At 46.9% G+C, this 15471-nt stretch overlaps 1 protein-coding gene across 3 annotated transcripts in view; it reads right to left on the bottom strand.

Annotated features, from left to right (window-relative positions):
- Positions 1-3456: 3456 nt before the first annotated feature.
- Positions 3457-15471, bottom strand: part of Wt1 (WT1 transcription factor) — a 46903-nt gene continuing 34888 nt past the window's right edge. For 2 of the 3 annotated variants that reach the window (XM_059261046.1, XM_059261048.1), the window contains 5 exons: positions 13107-13203; positions 10061-10211; positions 7961-8050; positions 7042-7134; positions 3457-4851 (listed from right to left, as the gene is read on the bottom strand). In XM_059261046.1, the coding sequence (XP_059117029.1) occupies positions 4730-4851; positions 7042-7134; positions 7961-8050; positions 10061-10211; positions 13107-13203 (553 nt within the window). In that variant the 3' untranslated portion in view covers positions 3457-4729. The remainder of the gene's footprint in view (positions 4852-7041; positions 7135-7960; positions 8051-10060; positions 10212-13106; positions 13204-15471) is intronic. The other variant, XM_059261047.1, reaches the window with a different exon arrangement.

Below are 15471 nucleotides of genomic sequence, written 5' to 3'. Positions count from 1 at the left end.
CACACACACACACACACACACACACACACACACACACACACACACATACCACCCTCATTCTCCCCTATTCCCCCTCACCCTCCTAATCCCCATCCATCCCACATCAACAGGATCAGCCCTGCTGTGCTGTTCAGACAGGTGCAGGGATCGCTTTCCTGAGTGTTATAGCTGATAAAGGGGAGGGTCAGCTCCCTTACCAGCTGGAGGCAGTAGGGGCAAGGGAGAGGGCATCTTTCCCTTGCCCCCACCACCACACCACAGATGAGGGAGGTGGTACCAGTTATGGCCCTCTCATGACCTCAGGGCTGGCTCACCTGTGCCCGTCTATAGGGTCAACTCTACTGTGTCGCTCAGGCCAGGGGCAGGGCCCGTTCTCCCTAGTGCTGAAGCTGGGGAGGGTTTGGGTCAGGTCCCCCACCTACTGCAGGTGGTAAGAGGAGAGGGGAGAAGGGCATCTTTCCCTCACCCATGCCACCACATGGCAGACAAGAGAGGTGTGACCTGCTCGCCCATTCTCATGCCCTCAGGGCCAGCTCACCCATGGCCCCTGAGAACTGGTTCAGCTCTATTGTGCTGCCCAGAGAGGTGCAGACCCTCTCTCCTGAGTGCTTCAGCCTAGTGCTGCAGCCAGCGAGGGACTTACAACTCTGTGCAGCCCTATTCTCTCGGCCTTCAGTGGTATCGGGAGCCACTGCCACCAACACAGACCATGAACCCCAGACATGGACCCCGGCAGGCAGCAGCCTTGGCCAAGACATCACCATGGCCCTGGGTGGCAATCGAGCTACCCACCTTAGCATGCTCCTCACTGGTTTCACATCTTCAGATATGCCTCTGTCCACAGGACATGAGCCATTCGGTCTGTCTTTCTCATACCACCCCATACATTTGCTCACCATAATAGTGTCCATCTGTTCAGTGCCACAAGGCACCGGGCCGGCCATGTTTTCTCCTCAGAGCCAGGGGCAATCTTCGTGTGGGTCTCCTTGTCCTGCTCAATCCGTCATGGTGCTGGGCAGGACTATGCTTCCTCCTTGGAGTCAGGGGCGGTCTACCCAACACTTTCTTTTACAAGTTGCCTTGGTCAAAGTAATTTATCACAGCAATAGAAAAGTGACTAATACAGATGATTGTACCAAAGAGTTGGCTATTGCTGTGACGGCCCTGACATGTCAGTTTTGAGTGAATGTGGAAGATGTTGGGATTATCGACCAGATTAGATGGAGTGACTGGGTCTGAAAAGTAACCTCCTTGTGGAAGGTATTTCCTGGGCTAGTGCAAACAGTTCCTCTGGTGCCTTCTGCATGATCCTTCTGACCCTCAGCCCCATGGACTACCAAAACAGAACTGTGAGCCACCACCATGACCATCCTCAAGGGTTAGTATGGTTCAGTGCATCTTAGTATTGTCAAGTGTGAGTCTCACCAGTCAAGTTTAGGTCCCTTTCAATGAATATTTGTTGAGCCTGCCTTATAGGTCCTTGTTACATGTATGCTATCTACAGGCCTCCACGGCAGTGGTCATCCGGGAAGTAGTCAGAATGCAGATGCTCAGGCTTTCTGCTGGAGCTTCTACAACACAGCCTGTACCTCAGCGAACTTCAGGTGGTTTCTATGAATGTTAAAGCTGGGAGTCCATCACATGAGTAACACAGAGAAGGGAAGAGAGCACCCACTTAGAAGTTCGCATCCTAATTGGGAAGATAGGGCTGACAGACGTGAAGCAATGGGGCAGAATGCAGGTGATCATCACCAAGCACGTTCCGGTGACTAAGTCATTCCTCAGCTATGCACGGTCACTGAGACTCAATGTCTCCATCTATAAAATGGGGACATGTTTCCTGTCTACCTTAAAACAGAAGACGGGAAAGTACCACAATGCCACAAGGCACTTTTTTATGATACATAATCTGGATGCTAGAAAAATTCAGAGATGAGAGAGCTCAGGACACTTGGAATAGTGTTGAAAAAATCCAGCCAAGAGGGCAGGGAGACTGGAAGTGTGGAGCCAGGCACTAGAAAACAAGATGGAAAAAATGTGCACTCTGACCGGCCCCCAGACCTGACCACAAGGAGCACCCACTGACCACCACCCACCAGCTGCCTCCTGACAGCCTGGAGAATGTCAGCACCACAGGTCTCAGACACACAGTGTCAATGGGTGCTTTGCAAAGGACACAAAACCAGCAGATGTGGTCTTTGTGGCGAAGCTGGCAAGAAGCCCAGTTACTGTAAATCATCGCTGTGGTTTAAGGTACAGGGGAGAGGACATTTTGTCGTTTTGCAGGGCTGACCTGTGAGCATGCCCAGACACTTCTTCAAGCAGAGAATGGGAGAGGTAAAAAATCAATGGGTGAGTTCATGGGCCATGGTTCTGGAAAATTCTCATAAGCCTTTTTATACAGTAGATTTTGTTTTTCATTTGTCCCATGCTTATGTCAGGAAGGGGTTATTGCTTTCTCATAAATGAGAAAAAAAAACAATAAAACTTGCAGACGTGGGATTTGAACCCAGATTGTTCTGCAGTCACTGAATCTCTGGCCTGCCCTGAGCAGTAGGAACAACGCGTAGTTGGACTTTTGTTGTGAAACCTGCTCTCCAACTTGCTGATGGCTGCCATGCTTGCCCTGAGCTTCTCCAGAGAAATGCTGTCTTCTGGCAGGAAAAGATAAAAACGACTGATACACATGAGTCACCACACTCGCTCTGATTAACGATGATGCAAGAGCCAGATGCAGAAGAGGGGCCTCCAGACCTCGCTTCTAGGCTGTCCTGACTTAGAGCTGCAAAGAGTCTCTGAAGCTAAGTTCCTTTGTGCTCGAGATCCTTCTAAATGAAGAAATGAAATCTAGGATGCACACAAGCTCTAAGATAATGGAGCTGAGAGAGGCCGAACAAATTCACGTCCTAATGATCTAAAACTGTACACCAGCACCAGAAAGGGGGTTTACAGATCACAGAGAGTGTAGCTCTTTGCTTTCAAACTCAGCTGCCCTGGGGAGTCTAAGCAGTTTCCCACCTGCTGAGATGAGTCACAGCAGCTTCAGCTGTAAACTCAGTTGTACTAGATGTTCAGCTTCTGCCCTCCTGATCCTGGGAAGGCATCAGTGAACTTTTCAAAATGGCTAGACCTCAGTAGATGTCTTCTGTTGGTCTGCACACGATACAGCGACTATTTGATTAAAATAAGCCTTGAAGCACAATGCCCACCACACTGTGAGCAAGCTACCCAACCATCCCACAAGAGCAGTCTCTTCACGGCGCAAGAGAAAGATGGCACCCTGGCACGCTGAAAACAGATCATTCCCAAAGCCCAACAGAAAGAAGTCAACTTTGGTCAGGGATCTGAGTGGGCCATTACTGGTAGCTATCAGTGTTGATGGCATGATTACCTGTTTAAAAGAAGTTCAGCTGACCTTGAGATTCGAACATAATACAATAATAATAGACTCCTGCATTTTCTTTTTGAATAGACTTTAATTGACAGCCAAGTGGGAAAAAATGCAGGTTACATTTTTAGTATTATCATTAATACACTGTAAGATTGACATCCACACAGTGATGTATCTAATATCCATACACCTCCTAATTTTAGTTGACAAAGAGCACATCATATATACATATATATTTACACAGTATTTCAAGCAACAGTAAATAATAAACTCCCTCCCTTTAAAAAACAACAACAACAACAACACACACTCCTTTAAACAATGGATTTCCTCACAATAATATATCTTTTTTTCCCACATACTTGCAGAGTCACAGATACTTAAGTTACTTAAGAACAGTCTTCCCAGTGAAGATCCTGGACCAGCCCCTAGTTTCCTTTAAAGTCATTTTAATTTTTACAACTTGCAACCACATAGCCAGTGTGGTCTTTATACTCTAAAGACACCCCAGATGATGAAAATGAGTTCTTCCACTCCCTTTGCGTGAAAGGAAAGTACTTCTCTGAAGATGTTCCTAATTACAACTAAAAAATAAATCAAAAACATTTTTCAAAAAAAAAAATCTCTGTTCTTTAAACATTATCTCTTAAGAGCACAGTGCTAATGTTAACAATGAATAACTGAACAGGAAGGCTCCTCAGGTTTCTATACAGAGGTTCTGGTTAATTCTAATCCACTACTCAGTTACTTGAAACCTATGAGCTTTAAAAGCCGCCTGGTAGAATTTCTGCCTTCCAGGATTCCAGGTTTGCAGCCTGACCTCTGGAATCCTCGGCGATATTTGCCCCCTGGTGCCTTGCTCTCTGATTTATTTCTTTCTAGGGCTGTTAGTGAAGGTTAACCACGACAAAGTTTACATTAGCAGATACATACACATGCCCTGGCCTATAAATATCCCATGATGGAAAATGGAACAGTCGCTCCAATCCTGGTGAAAATGTGCAGAATGGAGAAGAGGAAGGTAGGGGGACATTATTAACAATGGCTCTTCTAACAGTGGAAAACTCAGACCCAATGGCAATGTGCTTTCAACCAACAAGTCATCTTGAGCCATTTTTTTCAGGCCTGTGAGTTAGCCAAGAGTAGGTGGAGCACAGACTATTTCCAGCAAACCCGATGTATAGGATGTGGTCAAACACGTGTGCTGTCTGGGCAGCTGGATGACGATCCCCTATCGAGTCGTTTTGTAGGTGAGTGGGGAGGAATTTCAAATCAGATTTGGAATCGGTTTGCACGCTGTCCTGCCTGGGATGCTGAACGGTCCCCCGGTCGGAGCCCTCAAAGCGCCAGCTGGAGTTTGGTCATGTTTCTCTGGTGCATGTTGTGGTGGCGGACTAATTCGTCTGACCGCGCAAACTTTTTCTGACAGCTGTGCCACCGACAGCTGAAGGGCTTTTCACCTGTGGACACAGTTGCCGGTTAGAGACGCGTGCAGCAGGGTGACGGGACGCAGGTTCAGCTATCAAAGGCCCGAGCTAAATCACCACAAGACACCTGCCCTGGACTCCCGTGGGTCATTCCCTAAGCTAACCAACTGGCTGGCTCTCCACTGGCAGCCCGAGATTAGCAACGCCTTTTGAGGGCTTGCAAACCGGAAGCACTGTAAACATAACGAAACGGAAAATTTGGGAAATGAGAGAGAAGTCGAGTTTGTGGAAATCTAAGCAACTCATAAATTAAGAGGGTTTAGGAAACCTCTGTTCCATCTCTAAGAACACTCTGTGACAGATGCAAATGTTTCCCTGTTGCTCTCTAGGTGGGACCTGAGCTGCAAGGGTCCGAACCACTACCCTGGATACTGTTGGTTGATGGCTGCTCTGGACCACTGCCCTAGATACTATTGATTTAATGGCTGGTCAGCAATCGATCTGGGACTGAAGCTTTACCATCTCTACACAGATGATTTCAAATAAATCGCGGGTACAAGTTTGTATCCTATTTGATTCTTTTTAGTGCAAAAGATGACTCAGAACCGAGCTGTGTGGGAGGGGAGATTCTGGTTGCAACACTGGTTCTGCCATGTGATTAGGACGGTTCCATCTCAGGAGCTCTCATTCTCACTAAGGACAATACACAGCTTGTATGTAATGCTTAACATACAGGCACCAGTCATACATGTATATCCATTGCCTTGTATGTTTCTTAAAACAGCCTCATAAGGAAATGTTATCTTCACTCTACAGATGAGGTTGCACGGCTGTTGCAGATATATCCAGGCAGGATTCAAACCCAGGCATGTCCAATCCCGAAGCCTGCACTCATCCCTGTATCACACCCCTACCCCCAGGGCTTGCTGAGGAAAATGGCACAGGGGCTAAGCCCTGTGCCGCCTGGAGGGTCTTCCCAGGGTATTGATAGTCCCACTGAGAAATTCCTCAAGGGATGGGGTGTTTTGAGGCCAGATTGGGTGGCTGATCAACTATGGCATCAAGTAGTTTGTTGGTGGCACAGGTTTGCAGGCGATGAGGTGTGCAGGGGACAATCTCCAGACTACGGGCTTGGGACTAAAAGACAATATATCAAAAATGCCTGAAGAAGGAGAATAAGACTGGTATCGCTCCAACACTGGGGCACAGGTGCTTTGATGATATCTTAAGGTATAACCTGCCTGCTGAGGACTGGGAACTTCCCCAGAAACTTACAACGCCATGGCCTTCTCACTGTCCATCTGCTTTTCCTGATCTGGTTCCTGCCTGCCACTCTTACCTCCTCATGGGCACTTTTCAACTCTTTCTCATATTGGTCCCCTCAGTGGCACTCAGCTTGGCTGTTCTGGCTCCTTCTCCTCAATTCTCTGGCTTCTCCGGCTGGCTATCTAAACACATCCCTCTCGGGATGAGGTGGGGCAGGAACAGTCACCACTGAGATTGCTATCCAGTTGCTCTGTGACTCTGGGCAAATCAATTAATCACTCCCCATCACAGACTCGTCTGTTAAATGAGGATTAAAAACAGCTACCCTACTCCTTCTTCCAAGGATGCTGGAAAGATGAAGAACTACCCTTCATCTTTTGCCACATCTCTGCTTCCTAAGGAAGCACGTGTACCACAAGGGTGGTGCCATTTTCACTAAGAACCTCATCAGCTTTGTGGACAAGCACAGTGCTTCGGCAGCCTGTGGCTACACCAATGCCCATTCTCCTCTCTGTGCTACTGTAAAGGAAATCTAGCCACGAGTTTGTGCTAATCTGGCAGAAACCCAGACTCCTTGCGAGGCTCTAGGCACATGCTCTCCAGTCATGGCTGTAAAACAAGAGCTCTCAGAAGAATAGAATGTCTTGAATTTCTGATCATGCTGTAAGATTGGTTGTTCTTTCAGTAATACAGCAAACTGGGGACAATGGGGATCAACTTATCTTCCCACCTTTGTTCTGAACCCCCTGGAAATTCTCTTCCCATCTCTTTCCTACCCAGTGTTCTCCGACCCTTTCTCTGAAAAGCATTATCATTTATCATGCAAAGGTAGCTAGACATTGCCTTTCTCTAAATGGATTCTCAACTCTAGAACTCCTACATGAATCTCATTACAGTTTCATTCAACAGTAGCTTTAAAAAATAATGAAAAATAAATGTGAAGAAAAGTTTACGCACTTGTTTTACCTGTATGAGTCCTGGTGTGGGTCTTCAGGTGGTCGGACCGGGAAAACTTTCGCTGACAAGTTTTACACTGGAATGGTTTCACACCTAAACGGACAGAGAAGGTCTAGCCTCGGCCCTAACAATGCGGGCCACAATGAGACACATAAGGCCGGCTTTCTGGCAGCTGGAGAAGCCTGGTGTATCCATCACATCAGCCAGATCTGTGTCTACCTGGACCTCACATTTCCTTGGTCCCCAGGCCCAGCAGAAGTCACCTGATTCTGTACAGCAACCTCCAGGTGCTGCTCCTGACTTGGGAAAAAACATTTCCTAACCGCGAACATCCAGTTCTCAGCAGCAGACAAGGGTTGGAGACTGAGGAAAGCGGATCACTGCAAACTGACTCCTCTCCATCGCCCTGGTTCCTAACTGAACATCAGCGCATCACCAGCCTGCTGTGGGATCCCCCGTGTGCTGTGGTTCTCCTGAGAAACAGGAGCTGTTTCCTTTCTTTTCTCTTTCTCTTTTGTAAAGAAAGACTTTTTTTATTTATGGGGTGTGTGTGTGTGTGTGTGTGTGTGTGTGTGTGTGTGTGTGTGTGTGTGTGTGATGTGTGTTCAGTGCCCTTCGAGGCCAGAAGAGAGTGTCAGATCCCCTGGAGCTGTGGTTACAGACATTGCCAAATGTGGATGCTGGGAACCAAACCCGAGACCTCTTGAGGAAAAAGTGCTCTTAACTGCCGAGCCATAGTCTCCACAGCCCCTCTCCTTTTTAAAAGGCAAGTCTCCAGGTGAAGGGAAGAGAGTTGGAAAATTAAATGGACAGATAGATCGATCACCCTCTCGTCCGTGTTCAACTGAGAAGACAGTCACCAAGTCAGCCCTAACCCAAGGGGCTGTGACTGCTGGCGATGAGAAGTTAACCTACAAACCTGTGTGTCTCCTTTGGTGTCTTTTGAGCTGGTCTGAGCGAGAAAACCTTCTCTCACAGTCCTTGAAGTCACACTGGTATGGTTTCTCACCTTAGGGAAGACACATGTTGTTTCTGAGTACAGTGCTGGAAATATGACCCCATCACAGGCAAACCCCTCCTAAATGCAGATGAATGGGTCCCCAAATACTCAAAGCACTTTCGGGGAGCTTGTTAGGGTAGTGCTGTAGACTTCCAGGAAGATAAAAATCCCACTTACACACATGCCTATGGACACAGTGGGGAGTGGATGGGGATGCTCTGGCACTTAGAATGTTGGATGTGGCACAGTTCACTCGCTGTGAAATAGAGTCAATAATCTGACAACTTCAAAGGGTTCATGAGCAGATTAGACCAGACCATCCATGTCGAAGGGGAAGACTGGTGCCTAGCGCTGAGGCCATGCTCAAAAAAATACGTGTATTAGCAGAGACTACTTAAAGAAGTGAAAAAAAAAGAAGAAAAAAGTTATGAGTCCTTGGTTGAATCTGAGTAGAATTTTGGATAGACGCGCCTTGAGGCTGGCCTTGTGAATTAAGTGTTCCATGTTTTACAGCCTGAATAGCTGGTGTTCTCTGCTACTGACTGCTTGTTCTTGGGTCCAACATAGATGACTCCTTGGTGGTGAGACACCTCAATTAAACCAGAAGCCGAAGCATCTAGCGAGATTGTTGTCTTTTAGTCTGAGCAGGGTCAGCAGTAGGATTGTGCAACCCTGGACTCAGAAAGCAGGGCCACACCCCTGTAGCCAAAGGAAAAGTTCAGCCAAACACCGAGAAAAGAGGCCCCTGGAGTGCATCGCGCTTCTGCAAGTGTCCCCACCTCCTGGAATTCTGAGTCACTGAATTCTGGGATAGAGAGCAAGCTACTTGGACGTCAGCGGAGTCTGTCCTCTGACGGACAGCTCCGAGTTGCCTTTCCTGCTCAGAACCTCTGATGCTTCCCTGGTTTTTCTACGTGTCTCGTGTAGCTGACCTCACCACTCCTGAGCCCTCCTCGCTCAATGCCCTTCATCTTTATGTCTCCATTCCTACCCATCAAAGGGTTAACCACACGCCCCCCACAAATGCCACTTGCTCTGCCATGCTACCTTACGGTTTGAATAGGAAATGTCCCCCACGGGTTCATGCATTTGACCTCTTGGTCTCAAGCTCACAGTGCCGTTTTGAGAGGTGGTAGAACCTTTAGGAAGTGAAACCTAACAGGAAAAAGTGGGCGTGGCCCTTGAGGCTTCTAGCCTGCTACACTTCTGGCTCCTATGTCCTGTCCACCTCTGCTTCTTGGTCCGGAGATGTGAACAAGCAGTCTCACGCTTCTGTCCCCAAAGGGTTAGCGATGCTCCCACCACCATACCTTCCCTGCTGTGATAAACTGTGCCCTCAAACAGTGAGCCAAATGACCATGTGTCAGGTGTTCAGCTACAGTGAGAGAAAGACCTAGTACAGCCTGCTTGGAAATCTAATGGCCTTCTTTATCACAGAATTAATTCTAGAGCATCTAAGTGTGTGTTTGGACCCACCCTTCAAAGTCTATGATGACTCTGTCCATCAATCTCGGAGCCATCTGATTGTACTATCTATCCCAGGCCCCTCAGAAGTAACACTACCACTTATTCAGGCCTAGAGACACAGGGTCCTAGGCTACAGCTCCTGTAGTACAATTTGATTTCATTTCCTCTAGGCTTAAGAATTGTACAGTGTGGGCATTATCATCTTCATTGTCCATACAAAGTACTTGGAGCTCAAAGGGATGTTGAGCAATTGGCTCAAGGTCTCACCAGTTGGCGGTGAATGCAACTTCCAAGCATGCATCACCTTTCTTCTATGGCATCTGCTTTCCACCACCCTGCTCTGCTTTCCGGAAGATGGCTTACTGAGCTCTTTAATAAAGGATGGGAAACCAGCATGCAAATAGCCCTGCACTTTAGCCAAGCACCCCGGCCTGACCTTTGAAAATGCCCGCCTTCTATCCCACAAGTCACCTGTGTCCTTAGCAGCATGAGAGTCCAGAATGGGAGCCCAGAAACCACCATCGCTCAAGTCTGGACAGGGGACACACTTACCAGTGTGCTTCCGGCTGTGCATCTGTAAGTGGGACAGCTTAAAATATCTCTTATTGCAGCCCGGGTAAGCACACATGAAAGGACGTTTCTCACTGCTCTCAGATGTTGACCGGACAAGAGTTGGGGCCACTCCAGACACACGCCGCACATCCTGCAGGCAAAATAGAAGAGGAATGGAGGCCTTGTGCCACACGTGAACATTCATGTCAGTCCCATGGAAAACTGAGTACTGAAATATATCAAAAGAAAAAAAGGCAGGTATGGTATGAAACCAAAAGAATGTTTGCCTCCATACCCTGGATGGCTGTGGCAGACATCACTAATGAATGATAGGTTAGGAAATTCTATGATGCGGTGTTCTTATGTCATTACTGCTGATCACCAGAACTTGGATTTGAAATGAAGCCTCTTTGGGGTCCCTGACACAAACCTCTAGAGAGGAAGCATCAGTGTCTGGAAAAGTTCCTAGACCATCTCTCACTTGTGACAGTGAGGTCTAGAATCCAGAGTCCCAGACTGTATTTATGCCCTCCCAGTTGGAGACTTGACCATGTGATTATGGACTCAATAAGAAAATAGATGGGAAAGTTCTTAGTAGAAAAAGACATGAGACACTGAGTGAGGCCCAGACTGACCTGAGCTTCACATATAAATAGATGATAAAGAAGTCTCTGGGTTTGGGGCCTCTGAATCCACCAGAATGCTGTAGTATAATCTGTGTACTCTTCAGCAGTGACACAGGAAAACACTGGAAGCTATCGGCCTTCTGTGTTGTTCCCATGTCCTTCCCACAACACTTACTGGTTGGTCCCTGTCACCTAGCAGGGAAGGCAAAGCTCCTTTCTTGCCCTCAGGCTCAGTGGTTCCTGGATAGCAGGATGGTTCCTCCTTGTTCAGTTACAAATGTTCCATCAGGGCCAAAGAGATAGACTGCTGACTAACCCAGGAACACATCTGTGAGGGTATAAAGACCTGGAACAACCTCTAAGCCAGAGGTTCTCAACCTTCCTAATGCTACAACTCTTTAACACAGTTTCTCATGCTGTGGTGACCCCCAACCATAAAAATATTTCATTGCTACTTCAAAACTATAATTTTGTTACTGTTATGATTCATAATGTAAATATCTGATATGTTAACTCGAGGGGTCACGACCCACAGATTGAGAACCACTGCTCTTAGCTCAACAACTCCTATCCCAGTGTCTTCTCATCTATCCACACTCACATTCTTGTTCCTAGTTCACCTGCCTTGCCCTGAGAGGGCACTTTCTTTCTTGTAAGAAAAAGCTCAGTAGTGTCATACCATAAACACTATTGGTATGTCATAGTATGTCGACCATTTGCCTTTCTCTCAGGGTTAATGGTAGTATACAAGTAAATGGTAGGCCAGTGGTTTGTTTGGTATATTCTAGAAGAAAAAGAGTAAGCAGGGAAATAACATCTATAGGGAGTGAAGTCTATCAAGGCCCTGATAGTGGATCTGATAAACTGAGTCTGGTGGGAAGGAAGGTGAATTCAGCCTCTTTTCGCTGTCCTCATCCTACATGAAGAATATGTAGGACTAAGACTGAACAGCAGCTGCCACTGTCCGTCTGCAGTCTGGCAAAGGATGCTGATGATGTCTGTTGCGAGACACTCAGATGAAACTCTCGGACGAAACTCTGTCCCATCTCCACATTTCTGTGGCTCGTTTATTTATCACCATAGAAAGGCTTGGGATGACAGAGCACACTGATTTCCATGAAGTGGAGCTCCTCACCCATATCACACAGGGCCCGGCCCTCATGCAACTTATTTCCAGGGTCTTAACTTCCCTTGAAAGAACACACTAGTTATTTCTCTTGTGGTAGTCACTGAGTTGGGTTTGGAAGTCACAGATAGGAGTCCTCAGTAATTGTGGTTCTGACCACCCAAAAGAGGCTTGGGATGGGGGGTGGGGTCTCCCCTGAATAACCCACATTCTCTGAGACTCTCTGCTCACCCTGGAGACCTCTCCCTCCTGTTCTTCTAATAAACAATATTAATAAGCAAACTAAAGATTGTGGAATCCAATAAAATGTATATCACACATCTCAGTTCCCACTTACTAGCTATGTGGTTTAGACAAGCCTCTTGTCTTCTCTCTTCAGTTTCCCCAACTACAAAATGTCTACCTCTTAAGTGTGCAGCGGGGCCACATCAGAGAACAATGGCCGTGCAAAGGAATCATAAACACACATTGCTAAGTCAAAGAAGTTAGCCTGAAAATGCAACGGAGTATCCAACATTCTGAGAAAGGGCAGTGGTTGTTGGGGAGAGAGAGGAACTGGAAAGGGCCATGATGTACAGGTGGTAGAGTATGAGCATTTTTGAGACAGTGAACTATTCCATATAATAATAATAATAATAATAATAATAATAATAATAAATGGCATTATATGTGTATCAAATCCCACAGGACTACACAACAAAGCAATTCAGTAAGCAATGATACACCAACATCCATTGTAACAACTGTAGCACCAGAGGACATTACGGGAATGTGATAGCAGGAGCACATAGGAACACTATAATTTCTGTGCATGTTTTGTGTAAACCTAGAAGCTAGATAAAGTCCGTGTTTTTAAAGGCTGTGTCTAAATCTCACTTCATAGAATATGTCGAGCTGTAAGTGGACATGTTCATGCTGTTATCAACACTAGGCAAGACAGTCCACCTTTGAGCACTTGACAATACAGATCAAATATTAGAAGTCAAGGGTCCAGGTCACCAATTCAAGCGCAGATGACCCACCTGCAAGCATTGTACCACCCACCATGGAGAAGCAGAACTAATAATAAAGGAGGAAAGGATGGGATTCTGCAGGCAGTAGCTTGGTCAGCCAAGGCAACATCTCTGCAGGGGTGGAGGGAGGGAGTGCCTTGCTACCCCCTCCCCATGGAAGAGGAGCATTTCTGATAGCAAACACTTGCCAGGACCAGGTGGTCATCAGCAGAGGCTGCAGGGCATGTGAGCAGAGGAAGAGGCAGGGAAGGCGGCCTTTGGCTGGACATGCTAGCACTCACCTGAATGCCTCGGAAGACGCCATGGGTGTGTATTCTGTACTGGGCACCACAGAGGATGGGGGTTGTGTGGGTCTCACTCTCATACCCTGTGCTGTGGCTGCAAACAGAAGGTTGAAGTTGGTTCAGGGCCACCTTTTGGAAATACTGTGTCTTACCTTCTTCCGTGGGGTCACTCTGGAACAGAGCTCTGTGAAAGCAGAAGCCATTCCATCGATGTGTTAACCACCTTTCAGCCACCACTCCCCATCCAACCAAAACTCGCCCCCAGAGGCAAATTGTCTGGGTCTGTGCTTTATTCAGACAAGTCAAGAAAAGCCACAGAGGCAGGAGCTCATCCCAAGCAAGTTGTTTACCATCTGAGCAGCAAGCTGACAGTGTGAGTATCTCAGGAATGAGCAGAATGCCTCAGGCTTCATGTGAAGTACACTGGGGTTTTGTCAGCACCTCATGACTCAGTTCTTACCAGATAGCACCAAGAAAGTGATGACATTTACAAGAAGAGATGTCACGTCCTCAGAAGGGGGTGGGGGGTGCACGTCTGTGGCTCCACTCAGTCCACTGATCAGTTTTCCAGATCAAGTTAACCGTGTGTGTGTGTGTGTGTGTGTGTGTGTGTGTGTGTGTGTGTATTCCAGTGTGTGCATTATATGTGAACGTGTATTTGGAGGACCTGAATAGACATCCTGTGTCTTCCTTGGTCTCTCTCCACCTTATTTTTTTGTGACAGGGTCTCTCACTGAACCTAGAGCTCACCAGTTCAGCTAGGCTGGCCACACAGCGATCCCCAGGGACCCCTGTCTCCACTTGCCCATTGCTGAGATTACAAGCACACTTGGATTTTTACATGGGTTCTGGGGGGTTGACTTGAGGTCCTCATGTTTGCATACTGCCTGAGACATCTCCCCTCCCCCAGATTAACTCTTTGTGGTCATCAATGAGTGCTGGACAATTGTCCTTCATTCCAGACTGACTCACCTCCTAGGAAATGCATTGCTCTGGGGTAAGAAGGCCTGAGGGACGTGGAGCCTCAAAAAGAACAACCTGAAAAGCCAGAATGTTCTGCTCTGCAAAGACTCTCTCCTTCAGTTACAGGCCTGGAATCTTTTCTACAGTGATTTTATTTCCAATCCAGCTAGCACAAAAATTCTAGCCCACACTGCAATATATCAGAATTATATTGAGAGTCATTGTGGGGATGGCGATGAATCAGCTTTCATGCACATCTCTGTGAAAGGAAGCAGTTACTTCAAAAATACCTAGAAGTCACACACACACACACACACACACACACACACACACACACACACACACACAAATAGCTAAAAGGTGGCCATATTACTCAGAAATCCTAGGTGTATTCCTAAAAGAAATAAAAGCAGATGTCAAAAAAAAGACGTTTTATATACCAGAAGTGTTCTTTATTCTCAAAAGCCAGAAATTAGAATCAACTCACCTATCAACTGACAGAATAAATAATGAAGTATGTTCACACAGTGGAATGCTATTTGGCAACATAGGAGTGAAGTGTTGACATGCTATAGTGAGTTTAAGAACAAAGGCACAAAGACCATATGCTGCAGAATTCTACTTACACAACATGCTCAGAGTAAGCCAATCACTAGAACGTAGCTTAGTGCTTAGTTGCCTGGGACAAACTGAGTTGGGGAAAACATGGGAGTGATTACTGAATATGTCCTACCTATGAAGGAATGGTCACAGAAGTCTGGAACTTCATTAGAACTGTTGCATTGTATTCTCTAAGTGTGGGAACTATATGGCACGTAAAATCAATAAAGCTATTTTGGAATGTTTCATAGCAAGCTGAGCATGGCAGTGTACACCTATAATCCCAGCACTTGGGAGATGGAGACAGAAGGATCAGGAGTTTAAGACTAGCCTAGGCTACACGAGACCTTTTCTCAAACAAACAAACACACAAAATGATAACCATAATAAATTCTGTAGTAGCATCATTAAAGGTCTCCAAGTAAAATTAACTGACTGTCAGGCTGAGACCCTGCCCCTCTGCCTCTGCTACTCCGGCGTCTTGGATCCTAGGGTATAGACAGGTGGCCGAGTCCATCAGCCCACTCTGTCTGATGGACTTGGGGAAGGCCTAGGGCTGACTCACCCCTAACTCCCCAGGGGAAAGAATTCCTGGAAGAGAGAGGTGTTTGCCAGGAAGGCTGTAGTGTCCACAGAGCCCAGGGCCACAGCAGCTGTGGGGTTTCACACTGAGTTCTGGCCCAGGCATTTTAGAAAGAAGAAACTTCTTTGGACAGTTTGGGGAGGGAGGTGACTATTCTGTTCCCCTAGCCTACTACACCATGTCTGTATATCCCGAGTCAAATGGACAGGGAGCCTC

This window comes from Peromyscus eremicus, chromosome 4, assembly GCF_949786415.1.
Source record: "Peromyscus eremicus chromosome 4, PerEre_H2_v1, whole genome shotgun sequence".
In the NCBI taxonomy this organism is placed as follows: domain Eukaryota; kingdom Metazoa; phylum Chordata; class Mammalia; order Rodentia; family Cricetidae; genus Peromyscus; species Peromyscus eremicus.
The sequence above is the reverse complement of the archived record's forward strand: the minus strand, read 5'-3'. Positions and strand labels throughout refer to the sequence as shown.